General features: G+C 30.5%; 4 protein-coding genes and 1 pseudogene across 15 annotated transcripts; 1 reads left to right on the top strand and 4 right to left on the bottom strand.

Annotated features, from left to right (window-relative positions):
- Window positions 1–595: 595 nt before the first annotated feature.
- LOC138179519 (lanC-like protein 2) lies at window positions 596–4,165 on the bottom strand. Of its 7 annotated transcripts, none has more exons than XM_069112382.1 (10): window positions 4,013–4,165; window positions 3,213–3,389; window positions 2,905–3,084; window positions 2,681–2,832; window positions 2,446–2,593; window positions 2,221–2,361; window positions 1,355–1,537; window positions 1,133–1,279; window positions 952–1,054; window positions 596–877 (listed from the first exon to the last, which is right to left on the bottom strand). In XM_069112382.1, the coding sequence occupies exons 1-10, from the start codon at window positions 4,028–4,030 to the stop codon at window positions 801–803; spliced, it is 1,326 nt and encodes a 441-aa protein (XP_068968483.1). In that variant the 5' UTR covers window positions 4,031–4,165; the 3' UTR covers window positions 596–800. The 7 variants fall into 7 exon arrangements, with proteins under 7 accessions (XP_068968483.1, XP_068968476.1, XP_068968491.1 ...); XM_069112375.1 differs by lacking the exon at window positions 4,013–4,165 and adding an exon at window positions 3,689–3,727; XM_069112390.1 differs by lacking the exon at window positions 4,013–4,165 and adding an exon at window positions 3,750–3,888 and having other exon boundaries at window positions 597–877.
- A 231-nt stretch (window positions 4,166–4,396) lies between these two features.
- On the bottom strand, window positions 4,397–6,352 carry LOC138179549 (very-long-chain 3-oxoacyl-CoA reductase pseudogene; annotated as a pseudogene).
- A 9-nt stretch (window positions 6,353–6,361) lies between these two features.
- Window positions 6,362–9,984, bottom strand: Argl (Argininosuccinate lyase). Its single transcript, XM_069116095.1, is given in 6 exon segments — window positions 6,362–6,719; window positions 6,895–7,026; window positions 7,029–7,077; window positions 7,561–7,692; window positions 9,740–9,830; window positions 9,893–9,984. Coding segments are annotated over 6 exon segments (618 nt in total). The 3' UTR covers window positions 6,362–6,597.
- On the top strand, window positions 8,905–11,138 carry LOC138179558 (ninjurin-A). Of its 4 annotated transcripts, none has more exons than XM_069112478.1 (3): window positions 8,905–9,747; window positions 10,306–10,613; window positions 10,787–11,138. In XM_069112478.1, exons 2-3 carry the CDS (start codon window positions 10,344–10,346, stop codon window positions 10,982–10,984), a joined length of 468 nt encoding a protein of 155 aa, XP_068968579.1. In that variant the 5' UTR covers window positions 8,905–9,747; window positions 10,306–10,343; the 3' UTR covers window positions 10,985–11,138. The 4 variants fall into 4 exon arrangements, with proteins under 4 accessions (XP_068968579.1, XP_068968560.1, XP_068968569.1 ...); XM_069112459.1 differs by having other exon boundaries at window positions 10,207–10,613; window positions 10,787–11,136; XM_069112468.1 differs by having other exon boundaries at window positions 9,864–10,613; window positions 10,787–11,136.
- A 750-nt stretch (window positions 11,139–11,888) lies between these two features.
- Window positions 11,889–17,514, bottom strand: LOC138179510 (actin nucleation-promoting factor WASL). 3 transcript variants are annotated; one of them, XR_011173072.1, is made up of 8 exons: window positions 17,169–17,514; window positions 16,329–16,609; window positions 15,944–16,237; window positions 15,517–15,835; window positions 15,008–15,433; window positions 14,656–14,921; window positions 14,362–14,574; window positions 11,889–12,947 (listed from the first exon to the last, which is right to left on the bottom strand). XR_011173072.1 is itself a non-coding variant. In XM_069112355.1 (7 exons), the coding sequence occupies exons 1-6, from the start codon at window positions 17,262–17,264 to the stop codon at window positions 14,661–14,663; spliced, it is 1,677 nt and encodes a 558-aa protein (XP_068968456.1). In that variant the 5' UTR covers window positions 17,265–17,514; the 3' UTR covers window positions 11,889–14,574; window positions 14,656–14,660. The 3 variants fall into 3 exon arrangements, 1 of the variants encoding a protein (XP_068968456.1); XR_011173067.1 differs by having other exon boundaries at window positions 12,040–12,947; window positions 13,015–14,574; XM_069112355.1 differs by having other exon boundaries at window positions 11,889–14,574.
- Window positions 17,515–18,097: the final 583 nt, after the last annotated feature.

The following is an 18,097-nucleotide window of genomic DNA, read 5'->3' as shown; positions in this document are numbered from 1 at the left end:
TTTTAAAATAATAGTTAGTACTTAGTGAAATATCCTAAATAAGTACCAATTGATTAGGAATTTTGGCCACTATTTCTTAATTTTATCATAATCAAAAGCTTGTTAAAACGAAGAAACAAGACATAATAAAATAAATATATAAATAACAAACAATGTCAACAAATTTTTTCTTTGGATTCGTAATATTAAACAATCATAAATTCAACACATTTTGTAGCAATATCTGAAAATGATCCCCAGAGATGGCTAATTGGCTTTTTGGAAGCCGATTAATCAGTTAGTCGGCTAGTCGACCAAAAACATAATTAATGCGTCTTTCATTTATACTCGAACTATCGAAGAAGCAATACTGCCCTTGTTATTATAAAACTTTATATAAAATTTAGATATTTACTTACCGAATTTTTTTATAAAATAATATAAAAATATATCGATTATGGCACGATATTTCAATACAAAATGGTCAATAGATTTCTCGCATAATCCATGACTTTTTTTAATGTATTCAGCTTCAAGTAAAAATTTCGAAATGAATTTGGAAAAAATTTTCATCCCTATTAAAGTAACATAAATCAGCAATTAGGATCAACACTTGTAGAATTATTTTATTTTGTAGTGTATAAGATTTATTATGTATCAGTAAAGTACACATAGATTTACATATTCGAAATATAAGTATGTATAATTCAAACCCAAATAGTATGGATAGTGTGAATTAAATTGCGATAATTGATTTTAAAGAGTCATTTTTAAACGAAATTTTATGAGGAATAAATAATTAGAATTGAAGTATATTGTACTTAAATGGAGTATGCTGGGAATTTTGCTGAAAGTGGATGTTGAAGATCAATCAAGAAATAGATTGTACCAGCAAGACCTAAAATAATATATATAGATATTATTAGTTCCATAAAAGATAAGAAAAGATGATTATTATTTATAAGAAAATACCTTCAAATAATGAAAATGGTCTGTCAGGTGACCTGCTTTGATGTGTTCCATAATCCATGCACCACTCTGCAAACTTGCAAGCTCTGTAAAGATATTTTATATCCTGCAAAAAAAGTCAATACTTTATTCTGATAATATCTATCCAAATTATGTTATATCTTTATTGTAAATTCAATACAACCTTTGTTTGCTGGAAAAGACTTAAAAACGTGTATGCATTTCCAGCTACACCATGGCATATTCCATATCCTTTTTTAAGTAATCCTCTTAACCAAATCACTTCTCCACATTGTACAGCAGTTGTTAAATAATTTTTATCTTCGTATATCTATATACACATACATTTCATTATGTATTAGAAATTTAAAATTACTAAAAGTTATATGATTTAAACAATAACAACCTCGTAAGCTAAACAAAATAACATAGTCATTCCAGGTGCTCCATGGCACCAATGGATCAATTTATCAGTGTGACTTCCAATAGAGGATGGAAAGTTTCCAGAAGGATATCGTATATTCTGAAGGAAGTCTAATGCAGGCTTTATATCCTTTTGTAATTGAGTTTGTGTTAAATACTGGTGTGCCTATAAATAGATTTAAATATTTGAAGATTACAAAAAATTTTTCATACAAGTATTACTATTAAAATAGCATAACAAAAATTTGTATTTATACTACAGATGTATCGATTAATAGCCTAGCTGGTTCAGCCGATTATCGGCCCACTTTTGTAATCGGTGACAAATCGACAACTGGTCGGCAAAAAAAGCCAATTGACCGGTATTCAATTTTTAGTATTATTGATAACTTGATATAGAAATAAAAATTCAATGTTCTTTCTTTACTGTCATTAGTATAATTTTAATATTTTTTAATATGTATATATTATTACTTGTAGGAATGTATTTATGTGCAACATAATTATTACATAAAAATTTTAAAATAATAGTTAGTACTTAGTGAAATATCCTAAATAAGTACCAATTGATTAGGAATTTTGGCCACTATTTCTTAATTTTATTATAATCAAAAGCTTGTTAAAACGAAGAAACAAGACATAATAAAATAAATATATAAATAACAAACAATGTCAACAAATTTTTTCTTTGGATTCGTAATATTAAACAATCATAAATTCAATGCATTTTGTAGCAATATCTGAAAATGATCCCCAGAAATGGCTAGTTGGCTTTTTGGAAGCCGATTAATCAGTTAGTCGGCTAGTCGACCAAAAACATAATTAATGCGTCTTTCATTTATACCATACCTGTAATAGTATATAAAGTATTCCACCCAATCCATGCGCACCACCAATATACTCTGACCCATGCCAAACATACATTAAAGGTGTTTTGTACTTTCTTGAAGCAGAATACAGATTTCCAGATTTAATTATGAGTGCTATGACCTGATATGATATTTTTTTAATTATTGTGTATTAAAGCATTGATTACCTTTACTTTAAATTTAACTTTCATTGCTCTGATAGTACCTGTTTAATAAGATCATTTTCTATGGGAGCAGGAGATATATTTGAATTTAAGAAGAGGAGGGAAAACAGATAACCAGCTCTTCCATAAAGTAACTCATCAGGCAAATCACTACTTTCATTTAAAACAACTGTTTGCAGTGATTTTACTCTGAAAGATAATCCAGATTATAAAACTTAAAAATATTATTTCAAATTCTGTACATGTATAAGTGTGAAATATTATTAAACTATATACTTTGAAATCATATTTTGTGCTACATCAGAATAGCCTTCAGAATGGAAAACAACTGCACCTAAGGCTAGTGGACCTACAATACCAGTCAAAAATGTTATTTCTCTTTTACCCCTGAATTTGTCTATACATATCCTTAATAATTCCATTGCTTCCTGCTCAGAAAAAATGTGCATTTAAGAAATAATTCATCTTTTAAAGGAATAAGAATATTGAAAGATTCATACATCAATGTAAACTGGTTCATTAAAGCACTTTCCATATTTGTAAAACATGTACGCAATCCCTGCTGATCCAGTATACATGGAGTAATCATCATTATAAGTCCAATGGTTTTTCTTTTCTTTCAATCGATCTATTAATCTTTTTATATATATTTTTATTGTTTCTTTATAGTCTTCATTGATCTAACAAGCATCAATCTCTTTAAGTTCCATACATATACATATGCTTGTAAATAATTTATATTTATATGCTTGTAATAATTTACTATCTAATTATTGAATAATGTATATATATAATGAACAATAATTACCTCATTAGTAGTTGCATTCACAACATTTGCTGAAATTACATTAGGATAATCATCAAATGGATTATCATAATGTCGATTATCCATTTTGGCACAAATTAAGTGCTTAAATCGCTTAATTATATTGATATATGTTATGCTAAGCGATTTTTCTCTGCTTATTTTATATGTGACACCTGCCTAGGAAAAATTTTGTAATCCAATATTTTACCAATCAATAATTTTAATTTTTTAAGTTAGCTCGCGCGAAAGAAGATTTTTTACATGTATAAAATAAATATTGTTTATTAAATATCATATTAAAAAAATTACCGGTGTACCTGGTAACAAGGTTAAAAAATATATTTTTTGTTAAATGAGAGTAATACTTCTCAAACACAGATTAATATGTTTATTACATAAAAAAATCCAAATAAATATCTTCTACAAATACTACATTCTATATAATCATAATGGAGAAAGATTTTTTAGAAACATACTGAAAACGTAAGTATTTGACGCATCATTCTAAAAATATACATATATCACTTATCAACAAACCTGCCTCTCAAATTGTTTTAAAGAATTAGATTTTCCAGTAAAATATTATTTGTAATGCACAAAGAAAGAGAAAAGTTTAGGACACAATTATGTTTATAACTATAATCGTAATATAGCATTCGAGATATCGAAACATGAAAATAAGACTTTTTACTTTCGTGTCAACGTTACCGACTGAGTATAGATTAAAAATATTCAGGGTGAATAGTTCCATAATATGCATAATGTATAATATGGTCCAAAGAAATTTTTAAAATAATTACAATATACGTTTTATCCATTTTTTCTCCAAGTCATCAATCAAATCAAAGCATATCAACAAGTGAGTCATAACCACACTCATATTTTTAAATTTAAACGCACTTTTACAATTTTTCGTTATTTTTCAGGTGAATAACTACTAGTTTCTAATATTGTATATGCTACACATAAATATATAATCATGCTAAGAATCCAATTTTGGTCTCGATCATGTACCGAAGCGCACTGTCCATTTCCGGTTTCTTATTTAAATTTAAATTCAAGTTATCTTAAAAAGTTTTGAAAGGAACAATATCTTCTTCCACACTAACTGTAAGGTTTAATTATATCTAGAATTTACCATTATTCTATAATATAAAAGAAAGGAAAATAAGGAAACATTTCCCTTAAATAAAACTCCGTATATTTCTACAAAGTCATCCGACATATCGTCGAAGCGCGTTGTTCCGATTTCCTTCCATGATATTGATCATCCAAACGATGATGGAACTCGGCGATATTCGGTAAATAAATTTGATTATTCCAATCAAAATAGAATGTTGCAGGAATCCGGTGGTCACATTTTCTTTGCCTATAGTCCTGATCGCACTCTGAACGTATTTTTCAGGTGTAGGAACTAGCCATCCTGATCGCGGTGACTCTGTCGTATGATTTGTCACCGTGCCTGGTAACAAGCACTGCACGATTACACCTTGTTTTCCATATTCTATCTGTAAGTCTCTGCTAAATTTGACAATGTATGCCTTTGTTGCAGCGAACACTGTCAATAAAGGACTCGGCAACACAGCCACCATTGAGGCTACGTTCACTATGACTCCTTTTCCTCTAACAACCATTTGTGGTAATAGGATTCGACACATATTCGTTACAACGACTATGTTACAATGAACGATACTCATGTAGATCTTCTCTTTGTGAGGAAGATCCAGGAAATATTCCGGATGCGGATATGACATGCCGAGATTATTTATCAACACGCCGATCTCCAAGCCGAACATTTCTTTTTCTATCACGTTGTACGTCTCCAGACCTTCCGACAGATCCAGCTTAATCACTTTTGTCTTCACATTGTACATCGCCTCGATATTACTCGCGATAGACTTTAAATTCTCCGTATCAGGACTGACCAGGATCACGTTCAAACCCATCCTCGCTAATGCCTCCGCGTACGCTCTTCCAATTCCATGAGAACATCCTGTGACTACTGCCCACTTACCCATTGAACATAAATCAACTACAGATACTGAGAAAAAGTTCTTGTATATTCGGTATATTACATCACGGGAAAGTCTGTAGCCCCCATATATAATCGCTGCATAACCTATCTTCTCGACCAACATTATTTGCGATTGTAACACGTGCTTCCGGTCTAGTTTCTGATCAGTGTCACAGGACAACCGATAAGTTGGCTGACTTCATTTATCGTCTGGAGTAATTCGTCACTAATGGATTGGAAAAGGAGTTCTTTGCGCAATACTCAATGCTGGCGTAGCGGTGACATATTGTGAGGTCCTGAAACAGTCGAACGGAAATTAGCAGAATTTGAAAAAAGCAGACAGCTTTTCAATATTTCTCGTGTTCTATTTTTGAATTATTTTTTATCTATTAAATGGTATATAGTCTTCCCTTCACTTTCATTTTTTCGATAGAATTACTTTGTTATAACTAAGTTCGAAGATCGCTAATTTGTTCTGTCAGTGCTGATGTACTGGTCACATCTCTTACTTTGTACTATTTAGCGCTGCTGCTGAAATTCTAAACTTGTACCATGTCTTCCTCAAACTTTTCACTGAAAAATATATATAGAATGAGAAATTGAATACTTCAGTGAATGAAATTTCCTATTTTACGATTTGTAATTGTCTAAATGTCAATTCGCAAAGAGACACTCACAATGATTATGACAGAGCAACTATTTTTACGGTAAACTGATAAGTTTCTCTAAATGAAATTTAGTAAAAATTGATTATATAAATGGAAAATCGAGAATATTATCTAATAATTTGTTTTTTATATTTTAACTATCAAGTCTTTTTCGTACGAGATAGTAAACCATATCCGCTGCCAACATACCAGATGTTAAAGCGTTTGCATATTTCCTGTTATTCGTCTCATGCATGTTTAGCACTCAACAAAGTTAGTATTTAAAACATTGTCCGGGGAAAACAAGGTCTTTTTATCGTCCTGGAGATCCTTGTTATAGGTAAACGGAATTCCTCCCAAAAAGTAGTCATGAAAATCATTAAATATGGAATATCATGGATATATGGTAGTGTGCCAAAATTTCCAGCCAGGAAAATTTTTTACTTTATATTCGAGAAACGAAAAATAAAAGAATTTTAAGCAGTATTGAGTATAATAGTATGATAAGTAAAAGAAAATATGTAGTATAATACACATACAAAACTATTACATAGTTGCATAATATTCTTTAAAATTCTTTAAGATACCGTGGGAAATCTATCTGATCTAAAACTTTTGAACGTCACTGTATAAATGAGTAACTTAACCAGCAAAATTAGTAGAACTACAAATATTTCCAAGTAGAATACCAATTTTTCATTCATGAAAATGAATACAATCATGATTATGTTACCGAGGCACCAAACATATTCACGAAACCGAATTCCTCGCTGCTATAAATGGTCAAACCATCGCAAAGGCGACTCAATTGAATCGCTGTTAATGAAGACCAAAAGAGAAACTTAGCTTGAAATGAAGAATTACAACATGCAAGTATCGAATATGTAAATCGAGAGAAAAATTCTTTTCTCTTCTGACATTTTTCTGATATTTCAACTAAATTTGTTTTTTACATTTGCATGTTGTTATTCACTTCGACAAGTATTAAAACAATAGTGTTGAAAGTATATTTACAGCTCACCGACAGGGTCTCTGTCGCTTATAGCGTACATGCCGTTCTCTATTATTTCAGAAAAATCCAGTTTGTTGGTCAAAGAACGTCGATCAATTTGGAAGGGATTCGCCGTTATTGCATCATTGCCCTAAGGCACGCTTGACTTCGTATTTCTTGCAACCTCTCCATGTCCCGCTTTCGCGTACCATGCTTCCATCAACTTCTATTAACAAAAATATATTTTTATTTCATTCTTATATTTATGTTTATTTTAAATTAATTTCAATTTATTTCTAATTGCAAATTTAATATCAGTTTTCAAATTAAGCATAACATATAGTGGCTATATAATACTCTTTTTTCCCATAAAGCGTTTTTTTATTAATTTCTATACATATTTCATTTTCATAGTATCACATTTTCAAGTCATGTGAAACTACTACTAGATATTAGTACTAGGAAATTTAATATATTTGGTCTTAATTAGTATAAATGCTATAATAAATACAATGGTGTGTACTTTTTGCAACCACTACATTTACCATTAACTCCATTTTACTGGCTGGACACGTTACAAGTGCGTGCGGGAATAATAATCTCCATGACATTCTCGATTCGATCGACGAGAAACTGTACACGTCATAAGCTCGAATTACAGTTTCCCTTCTGACGACGTAATTTGAACTTTCATACCTGAACGAGTTTCGTCACTGTCTTTATAAGTATGTCTATGGACCTCCGAAGCTATAATTTCGTATCCGTTACCGTCTGATCATTTCGACCCTTTCCAGTGTGTAATTTCTTCGCAACATTTCTAATTAGCTTCTGTCGATTTATGACAAATTTATAATTTTATTTTAAGATTGTCATTATGATGAAATTGATATTTTACTAAAATTGTCGTTATAAAGAGTAACAAGGAAAAATTCTGTTGCTATAAGTATCCTTGACGAATTTTTAATAAGTAGAACAGATAAGTGTGTCAGAACTAATTCCACGATTATTATATAGATAGGTGCATAGTTGTACATAACCACTTCCGTTTGATAAAAATGTTTGAAAAAAACATACACCAACTGTGCATGTACCGAAAGTCGACGCTCGTTCGCAGTGTGGATGTCCTCACCTCCGACGTACATGGCGAATTTACTCTTTTCCTATCCAGCTTTCACCTGCACCAAGTGCTCTTATATTATATAAGTTTGATTATTACTTTTTCTCACGAAATCGATATATTGTTTTTTGTCTTTTTTATAATAATTTTTTTTCAATACTTATTCAATTTGTTATTTGCTATAGTTTGCGATTCTTTACCCAAGAAGAGTTCGGCTAATTGTAATGGTTTTACATACGTTAAATAGACTGCGTCTAGAATAATTTATAGAATATTAAAAAATATTCATACACGATGAATATGCTACTAGAAATCAAGGTGAATATGTATTTGTCAAAAATACATTGAACAAGTGATACAACTATGTATCATTGTACATATCTCTTCTCTTGTTAAATTTTTACATCCTTGGTATAGTGAATATCTTGATAAAAAATATTTGATACATAATAATAGATATATTTTTGCCTGTTAAATGTTTACATCCTTGGTATAACAAATATTTTATTAAAAAATTAACATTTATCGATTAAATATTTAACATATAATAAACATTCTTCCTTTTTTTTAGTTACGAACTTCTATGTTCTTTGCATACATTCATTTATCGATACTGATCGATTGTATCGATACACCTAAATCATGAAACCCTGGATCGATACACAATCTTGTCCATATAAATACAGCTAATGATCGTCACTGTCAATTGTCAATCTTCACTTTTTGTATATTAAATATAAATGAAATACTGCAGTCACTGTGTCATCGATAAAATCAAGATTTATTTAATCTTCGTACTAATCAATTGTGTACACGTTACAAATAACGCGGGAGTCAACTGCATAGTGGCTTATCCAAACAATTACAACACGTTCCCCTTGTACAAATTGTTGTCTCGAAAAAAATGTGAAACACAGACTTCGAAATCTTCATCGCGAAATGTCTGAAAGTTTATCGATTATACTTACGAGGAAGATCACTCACATAGTCGTTCTTAAATAATATATATATGCATAGAAATAGATTGCATGAAGTAAATATTAAATAAAACAATAACAAAGGCATGATATGTTTCTGTCATTAGTAATGGCAACGATATTTCGCCTTGTAGTTCAGTACTTGTATTTATTATTAAAGTTAATCAGTATTATCTCTAATTTCTATATTTTCTTTTCGCTTCACATAAAAAAAAAACTTAATCGTAATTGATGACTCATTCTCTATTAGAGTTAAAATGCAATCAATTAAAGGAGTTGCAATCGGCCAAACAATGCAATTGAATGTCGAAAAGAAATTTCTTGCTAATTATACCTAAATACCTAGTTAAATGAACTTACTACAACTCCTCTATTTATAGCATTTGATAAAATGTTTTCGTAATTATAAAATCTCTTGAATATAAATTAATCAGTCACACAACAATCAACATGGAAATAATAACAGAAATTCTTCGTGATTATTGCTACCTATCTTTTTTTGTCGTTCGAATAAGTCTTCGATGATAAGCTCGTGATAGAACAGCTAACATAATTACGATGCCTCGATTGATAAACCCATTGAGTATATACAACCATTGTCCTTAAACATTTCTCTTCTGACAAGCGTCACATGTGGTTTCATTAAAACCGCGTCGAGCTTCACGTCGAGTTTAATATACAACACGATAATAGTTATCGTTATTCTTGCACTGGCTTCACTCCCAACGATTCCTCCGATAAATCAGAACCTTTTCAAAGCTATCAGCAACTTTTTGATCACCTTTTCGGGTAAGTACACAAATCTCCAAGTTTTCTCTATTACCGATGTTGATGTATGTTGATGTTGTTGTATACCGATAGGATCGATAATCCTATAATTCCGTCAAAATTTCATTAAAATATAGAAAAGAAATTCGTATAAGGAGAAACTTACATTGTAAGATATTTCTCACAAGAGCCTGTTTGAACAAAGCATTCTTCATTCTCGGCATTGATGATTAAGCGATCACAATGTGCATGCAACATTGTTAGCTTCGGATGACAATCATTTGTTGACGACTATTTGAATCATAGAACAACAGAATTTTAGTTCCAGTACTGTAATAGAACACTTTGTCACGTTTATATTCTCCTTGATAAAGTGTCCAATTTTGATCCAGTAACGAAATAACACTAATTTGGTTCAATAACAGATAATATTAAGAATAAAAGACAAGATATAGTGATAAGTGTGTAATTGCTCCTCAGATATCTATTGGATTTAAGAAATAAACGTTATTTGTGTATCGATGAGTTATCTCGAACCAAAGATTGAAAATAACAAAGGCATTGTGTGTTTGGGCGAAGAAAGAAGAGAAAGGTGGAATTAATGTAAAAGAGAAGGTATGGATGAAAAAGAGAAAGGAAATAAATTGGAGGTGGTGGAAGAAGTGGTAGTGAAAGATGTTATCTCCGTCGACACGACGGACAAAAAATCTCAAGCATACAAACAATCAAATACATATGCCGCGAAAAAGACTGTAGCACAAGGTATGATGGATGTTGCCCTAATCACCGCCAATGCAAATCAATTAAGATACCTGATTGAATATCAACGAGAGAGCTCCACTTTTTTTCTGATTCTGAGTTTAATCATTATCAGTCTCCTTCTTCAGGTATAATACTCCATCAGATTAACGCAATGTTTCTTTCTACTACCTTCTCTAAATTTTAATGGATAACGAATTGCAACAAACTAATATGATACAAATACGAACGAGTATAGAATATTATTTTTTCTGTTTTATAGAAGAGTATGTTTGATGAGAAAGATGCTATCAAATTTTAGGTGGCCGTGGGCGTCAGTTTGATTTTCAAAGGTCGATTTGACATAAAAGGACAATCGAAATCACAACAGGCACGAAAAATTAATAATTACGTGGTAATTGGAGTTTTTCTAATAACTATCATCAACGTATTTATTGCCGCGTTTAGTATATCTGTTCCTGTTCCTACCACATTACCGCTGTTAAGAAATGATAATTAACAGTGATACATGTAAAGAAGTATTTTATATTGATCTTTGTGAAAACAGATAGCTCTCTCTTATTCTTTTATCTTTGTATATGAATAACTGATAATAAGATATCTGAATTTGATGTATCAAATGTATTAATTTATAATATTATTGTTAGAGATAAATTTCTTCTATATTCGAATGTTCTATCCTCTATTAAAATATACTTTCTGTTTCTATTTAAATATATTATATAATCATGTTACAAATAAGTAATTGATAAATAAATAATTTGATATTTTTTTAAAAAGAAAGAATCAGATGTTATCTTTTACTTCGTGATGCATGATTGTCTATTTTAGTAGGTAAGAGCTATGGATTGCGTTAACGTTTACGTTAAACGTATCTAGTTAACAAGTGATGCAACGTGCAAATTTTCAGGAAATTACTTTATCTAACAGTCTTTTGCTTCAACATCTTTCGTAAACGACTAAGTTATTAACGAATAAGTTACAACATTCTTCGTCTATTCCTTTCTCTTTCGTGTCTATTGATATATTTGTATTTTAAACTTTCATCGATAAAGTCAACAATTTCAGCTACATAAATGGCATGATACATATCTTTTTTTTAGGAATTACAATTTTACGAAGAAGCTACTTTCTTCTAAGATTTGGAAAGTTGGTCTTTTATTAGTTTAATGCAATCAATTCGGATATAATTTTAGTCCCATATCATCGGTATTTCTTTCCTTCTTTTTTTTACAAAATATTTGCTTTTATACAAAATCATCATTTAATATTTTTCAAAATTATGATATGTTTTCTTGTATATTTGAATACAGTTATAACATTCGAATCTCACAAACGAAGTAATTAATAATGGGTAATTATCGTTACAAGTTTAACGAAAAAATTTGAATATTTACTTCCGGTTCTTTTTTAGTCGCAAATTCCACACGCATATTTTATTTATCTCATCATATTCATAGCAAAAATATTTAGTTAGACCGATATACATATCTGATCTACTTAAACCTAATTTCCAGTATATATAAAAGCTGACTGTTAAATAAATAGTATAAACATTATTTTAACGTATATTCAACGTTCCTTTTAAAACTATGTACACATAACAGATTTAGGTTTCTGCTATCACGAACCCTATCATCCCTGTAGATGAATCTTTTTTCTTTTTTGTTCTTCCACAATAACAAAGAAGAAACATTCGTTCTGCATTAGTTCATAAAATTTGCGCTATAAATTATATATGAGTCTATTTTTTCTTTAGTTAATACAAAAAATAATACAGTAGAAGAGGAAGTTGCATGTTAAAGTAAATTAATATTTGTTATATGTTCGTTTTTTTATAGTTTTTGATATTTGGTAGTCACAACACAAACCGAATACGATTTGTAACATGTACTATGTTATATGTACATTCAATAGAAGAACAATTTACTTCTTAAAACTGGACAAAAATACATGCCCATTAATAGCTCTTTTTCTCTTTTCTTTTTCTTCTTAAATGCAACAATACTTCTATATAATGCGTTCAAAGTAAAATTTTGTAATTCTCCCATTCTTCATACAATCTTATTAGCTTATCATATGTAACAAGTCTTTTATTTTAACATCTCTCGCTACTTTCCCTTTATCCTAGTTAACAAATATAGCGTAGATCCCCTCTTTCTCTTAATTACGCTCTCGTCTCGGTATTTTCATATATTCGACAGTAATCGAAGCAAAAAATCCTGCAACTATGATTTTTCTAGTCAATCGAAAGAGAAGTTCGGACGTCGAACAGCGTTTACGTTACAATAATATTGCATAGAATATAATAAAATACAATAACTAATAATTAACATATTCCTTTTTTCTCATTTCTGTGTGACTAGGATTTCTCCATAGTGGCATAAAACTTTTTATCTTGTGCTTCATACACTCCCATAAACAATTTCTCTGTTTCCGCTTCAATCCTATGGTCTCGACACCTATATCACACACGTGAAAATATACAGTTCTTACTACATTGTTAATCGTAACCTTACGTCTACGTACTTTAATAGGATAAATCTAAGAAGAGTCGTTTGATGCGCTGCTTTCTTTTTTTAATTGAACGAATGAATTATATTGTCCAACAATGCAGGACTGATCATACTTCATCATGAAGTAAGGAAGTTCATTTAATTCGTTTGTATATTGTAAAACACCATTCTCATGACTTCCTCTCTTAATACAGAGGCCGACAGATATTAGAACTGACATAATAAGTTAATGGATAAAAAAAACTTAAAAAAAATTAGTGTAATAAAATATTAAAAATTATCATCCCTTAATCTATCGGGATATTTAAAGACTCTAGAAACTCCTTTAAGATATTATAATTTACATCAGTTCAGGGCACCTGTTTTAGCATCGTAGGCGACTAGATACAAGGCCGTTATTTAAATACCTCAAACGAGTTTCCAAGTCTATAAACAAAACAGTAAAAAGAGAGAAGATCGTTTCTTTAACAAAGATTTAGCATACTGATAAATTTAAATGTAACTTATGTATACTTTTACAAGGCTCGATTCCCAGTTTTGAAACGTCAGGTATATAAGTCGACCTTAACATGCGTAATACGATTAATTTTATAATAGATAAAAGCTTAAATTCTTAAAAGTCGATCTGTACAATAATACATATAGATACATTAACTATACGTTTCTTTTTTTTCTTTTTTTTTTTTTAGATTTTAGGTGAAGTTCCTATGAACTAACATAGTTTCGATGTATCTTTTGTATACAGTTTAGTATCGAAATTATTGCAATATCTTCGAGTATTAAGTTAGAAAAATTGTAATGTTTTTAATACTTTTATTTCCTTGTTCTATTCTGATTGATAGATCAACTCCAATTAATTTGAAAATCTATTTTACGTTTACAGTTTTGTTCCACCGTAAATGTGCATCTTGGACTATCGGTCGCTAACTTAAAATTATATGTATTTTGAGTTACACGAATTGGGCAGGACAAACTAAGGCAAATTTCGTAATCATCATACAGGAAGTGTACTAACTTTTGAAGTAATAGTACAAATTTACATGGAATTTGTAATATTTTTAACTGCACTACATAATTACACTAGTTTTTACTTAACTGTATTATTATTGTATTTCTTATAATATTTATTGAAGCAGCTTGAATAGGTATAATCGTTTCCATGGTATTCATTTTATTTGGCAAACGCTGATCCTCAGTTAAACGAATAAATACTAGTAAACGAAAAATTGATATTTTTATGCCTGTTGTGTTATATAACATCGTATTTGCTTTATATAATATCTTCTTTTCTCCTTCAAACCAGATAATTGCATGTCACAATTCTTTTGAAATTATACCAGATCTTCTATTCTGCCCTTACCTGCCCTATCCATGTAATTATGCCTTACTTTCTGATAACACATTATGTGATTTCCTTTTTCGGAACATTTACATGTGATTTTCATTCTTCTTTGGATATCAAATTCAAAATCGTTATATTATACATTTAAGGTAGCTAATCTGTTTACATGTTTATTGATAGCAGATTTATCACAGTGATACATTATTTTATTCCTCGAGTCATATGCTTCATCTGAAACAATATTTCATATCTTTATTAACAAGATATCATTCAGATTACATCTCATAATCCTATGTGTTAATTCTTTCTGACCTGAGTTAATCATCCCAGTCATCATCATCATCACTGGTTTCACTAGTCGAATCATCACTTTCACTATGGATTGCACTTGATCGCTCGGCAAGAGCTCTTGATAAAGCACTAGCTAGTCCTCCTTGAAACGCTGGTTTACTTCGTTCATTTTTTACTTCGCTCGAAACGGGCCTTAACACAAATTCTTGACGACGAATTTCTTCTAACAAAGCATTCCTTGTATCTGGAGGAGGGGGACTTTGTTTTACTTCAGATTTATCAATTTTCTGTAACAGAAAGATAATATATAATCATCAAAATCAGTTATACAATTTCGACTTCGTGATTATAAATTTTTCATTTTAATACTAACTCGAAGTGTAGTACCACTCCTTATGGATTCCATAAGCGTTGACCTTAGATCAGCGATATCTCCATTATTATTGTCATTACTAGTAGTATTATTATTATTGATAACACTTGCGTTGACTGTTCTATCATCGGTACTTGGTAATGGTGGAGGAGGTGGAACAGGTGTAGTTAAATTACTTCTAGAACGCGGAGCTGGAGCTGGAGCTGGAGCTGGAGCTGGAGCTGGTGGAGGTGGTGGAGGAGGAGGAGGCGGAGGTGGAGGTGGTGGTAGTGATGGTGCGAAAGTTAAAGAAGGTGGTGGCGGTCGAGATGGTAATGTTCTATGAACTGGTGGTGCACTAGGTGGTGCACTAGGTGGTACACTTGGCGGTGTCGAAGGTGCGTTAATTCGATTTGGAGGTAGTGGTGGAGCACTTCGTGTTTGATGCTGCAAAAATGTTCGAAAACGTACTTCATAAAGACTGCTTATCTTATATACACATGTAATATTATAGAGAAAAATAAACAAACTGTTATTGTTCTTGCTGGAACTGGAGGGGGATATTCTTGTCTTTGAGGCGCAGCTGGAGATTGTTGCTGATGTTGTTGTTGCAATTGTTGGAATTGTTGTTGTGTATTAGTTTTTGGAACAGATGAAGATATATCTTCTCTAATGGCATTCATCCCACCATTTTTTTCAATAAAATCGTAAATAAAATCACGCGTGTCTTGATTTCTGAATTGATGTTCCGACACACCAACTATATCAAGAAACATTTTTAAATGTGGATCGACTTTGTCTAATTCCAATTCTTTGCTACTAGTATTCCATGACAAGTGTGTAACGTGTCTAAAAATATTAAAATAAATATAAACATATATTTGTAAAATGTAACCAAAATTATAAATGGGCACAATAGGCACAAGCATAAATGAGACAAATTAGTAAACTCCCAACCTAAAATTGGATGGAGGACCAATATCATCTTTCGTTAACCTTTTCTTGGTTTTCTCTCGTTTCTTCTTTTTACTTTTGTACATAGAACTACTAGAAGCACTCCTATTGACACCAATTGTAGTTGGGGTTCCATTTAATAAATTAGAAGTTGATCCTGTACTAAATGCAACAGGTGATGCGTTGCTTTGATTTCTCCATGGCAATGTTGCACCATGCTGAGTTTCTCCTTCTACCTTAGAACGTCTTTGTTGCCTTTTCTGACGTTTGGCATTCAGCTTATCAAGAAGAATGTTTCTAAAACCAAGTAATTTTTCAAAATTAAATTTAGAAAAGAATATATAATACTTTAATTGACATTTTTATTTCATATCCTAATACAACTCACCTTAATGTAACAGCATCTGTTTCACTTGCAAAATTAAAAGCAGTCATACAATCCTCTGCTTCAAATGTATGGAAGTAACTCATTGGTGCTTTATAGTCCATTGCATTATATACTTCATGCTCCCATAACATTGCTTTCCTTTGTAAGCAATATAAACGAAGGAAAAAGCTACGTCTAGGATTATCCCTTATCAATGTTATAATACCTGTAGTTTTCTTTATCCATTCTTTGTGTAAAGGTGGTTCAGTCAAATATAATTGAATAACTCCAGCTGCTAAACACTGCAAGGCATAAAAAATTATTTATTTCTTCTAGTATTATATTACTCATTGAACAATTAATTCTTATGTTAACATTATATTAATTAACTATAAATAACATAAAATATTCATAAACAATATGAGAAAACACAAAGATTGCAACAACAACTGGAAAACAAGTATATAATTATATTGTGGAAAATTTTTGCATAATTGCTATTCTTTCGATGCATCATTTGATTCATTCATGACTAATACATAATTTTAAGCATATGAGTTTATTCTCAAGTTTAAGCAAAAAATATATAAAACCAGTGCTGCTTTCACACAAAACAATTAATAAAATATCTTTAACATTGAACATTCTTTTCTGCACTGTTAAATATATCATAAACGGAAGTAATGTTTAATTCGAATATCAGCGGTGACGAGATTATTTACAAATACCATACAAATGAAGATGACAGAACGCGTTTATCTATATCTGTCGATCGACAGATAAAATTTAGGTCATAATCATAGTACTATAATGACAGTTATGATGTTCGCAGGTGCAAATTTTCGTTAAAGTAGTTTTTACCTGACACCGATTTCCTATCAATTGATAGACTTGTTCATTTTCTTCCGTTTTTAAAAGCGTAGAACCTCTATGTTTGTTCACAGTGCCAGACTTCATTTTCAACAAGGTTAGGATCCTCGTACTATCGTACTAATTTCTTACCACGTTCTTTCTCGATCGATAGTTTCTCTTTCATAATTTACCTTCAATGTATCTCACTTTCAAACATTCTTTTTACAAATTGAATGCACACAATGACGTGAAATCCGTGGAATTATAATTGATCAATCATCACCTTCCAAAAGCTATTCCTGATACTATCCTACACAGGAAACTCCACCAGTTGGTGATGACATTTTTATCTATCCGGTTCAATGTTCCACGTTTCCTTATTCGATATATTCTCGCTCTTAAATCAGATTGGACCTCGCAAATCACCAACTATTGTTACACGCATCGTTATATGTGTATTTGGTACGAATATTTGGCGAAATCATAACATTTTTTAATCACATATGGCAATCAAAAGGATTATAAAGATTATACTTTTTATAATAAAGATTATATTTTTTAACAGAAGATTATATTTCGTGCGAGCATTTAAGGAAATCATTATCTTTTTAACTATATATAACGATAAAAAGATTTTAAAATATAATACAAACAAGCTTTTTTCGATATTTATTATTTTGTATTTTAGATGAACTATTGCATGAAGTAAATAAAGTACAAATATATAGGTATATAGTTATAATATTCTATTTTATACGAGATGGTAAACATTCTTTACTTATTATTTTATACGCAATATCCTTTATTTTCTACTTATTTTGTATTTCAGATGAATTATTGTGTCAAACCATGTGTCAAATTGTAAGTAAAGATATATATGGATATATAGTCATAATATTCTATTTCTAAAATATAAAAAAATACTCCTTACTTATTGT

This window comes from Bombus flavifrons, chromosome 1 (assembly GCF_040668555.2).
Source record: "Bombus flavifrons isolate JBK064 chromosome 1, iyBomFlav1_principal, whole genome shotgun sequence".
In the NCBI taxonomy this organism is placed as follows: domain Eukaryota; kingdom Metazoa; phylum Arthropoda; class Insecta; order Hymenoptera; family Apidae; genus Bombus; species Bombus flavifrons.
The sequence above is the reverse complement of the archived record's forward strand: the minus strand, read 5'-3'. Positions and strand labels throughout refer to the sequence as shown.

Coding starts and splice junctions, on each gene's coding strand:
- LOC138179519 (XM_069112375.1), bottom strand. CDS start 3,715: ATGATGCGTCAAATACTTACGTTTTCA. Junction 1,538..2,220: donor TACTTTATATACTATTACAG/GTATGGTATAAA, acceptor ATCTATTTATAG/GCACACCAGTATTTAACACA. Junction 1,055..1,132: donor GTCTTTTCCAGCAAACAAAG/GTTGTATTGAAT, acceptor CTTTTTTTGCAG/GATATAAAATATCTTTACAG.
- LOC138179558 (XM_069112478.1), top strand. CDS start 10,344: ATGGATGAAAAAGAGAAAGGAAATAAATTGGAGGTGGTGGAAGAAGTG. Junction 10,614..10,786: donor TTATCAGTCTCCTTCTTCAG/GTATAATACTCC, acceptor ATCAAATTTTAG/GTGGCCGTGGGCGTCAGTTT.
- LOC138179510 (XM_069112355.1), bottom strand. CDS start 17,264: ATGAAGTCTGGCACTGTGAACAAACATAGAGGTTCTACGCTTTTAAAA. Junction 15,836..15,943: donor GGTCCTCCATCCAATTTTAG/GTTGGGAGTTTA, acceptor TAATATTTTTAG/ACACGTTACACACTTGTCAT. Junction 15,434..15,516: donor TTCCAGCAAGAACAATAACA/GTTTGTTTATTT, acceptor ACATTTTTGCAG/CATCAAACACGAAGTGCTCC.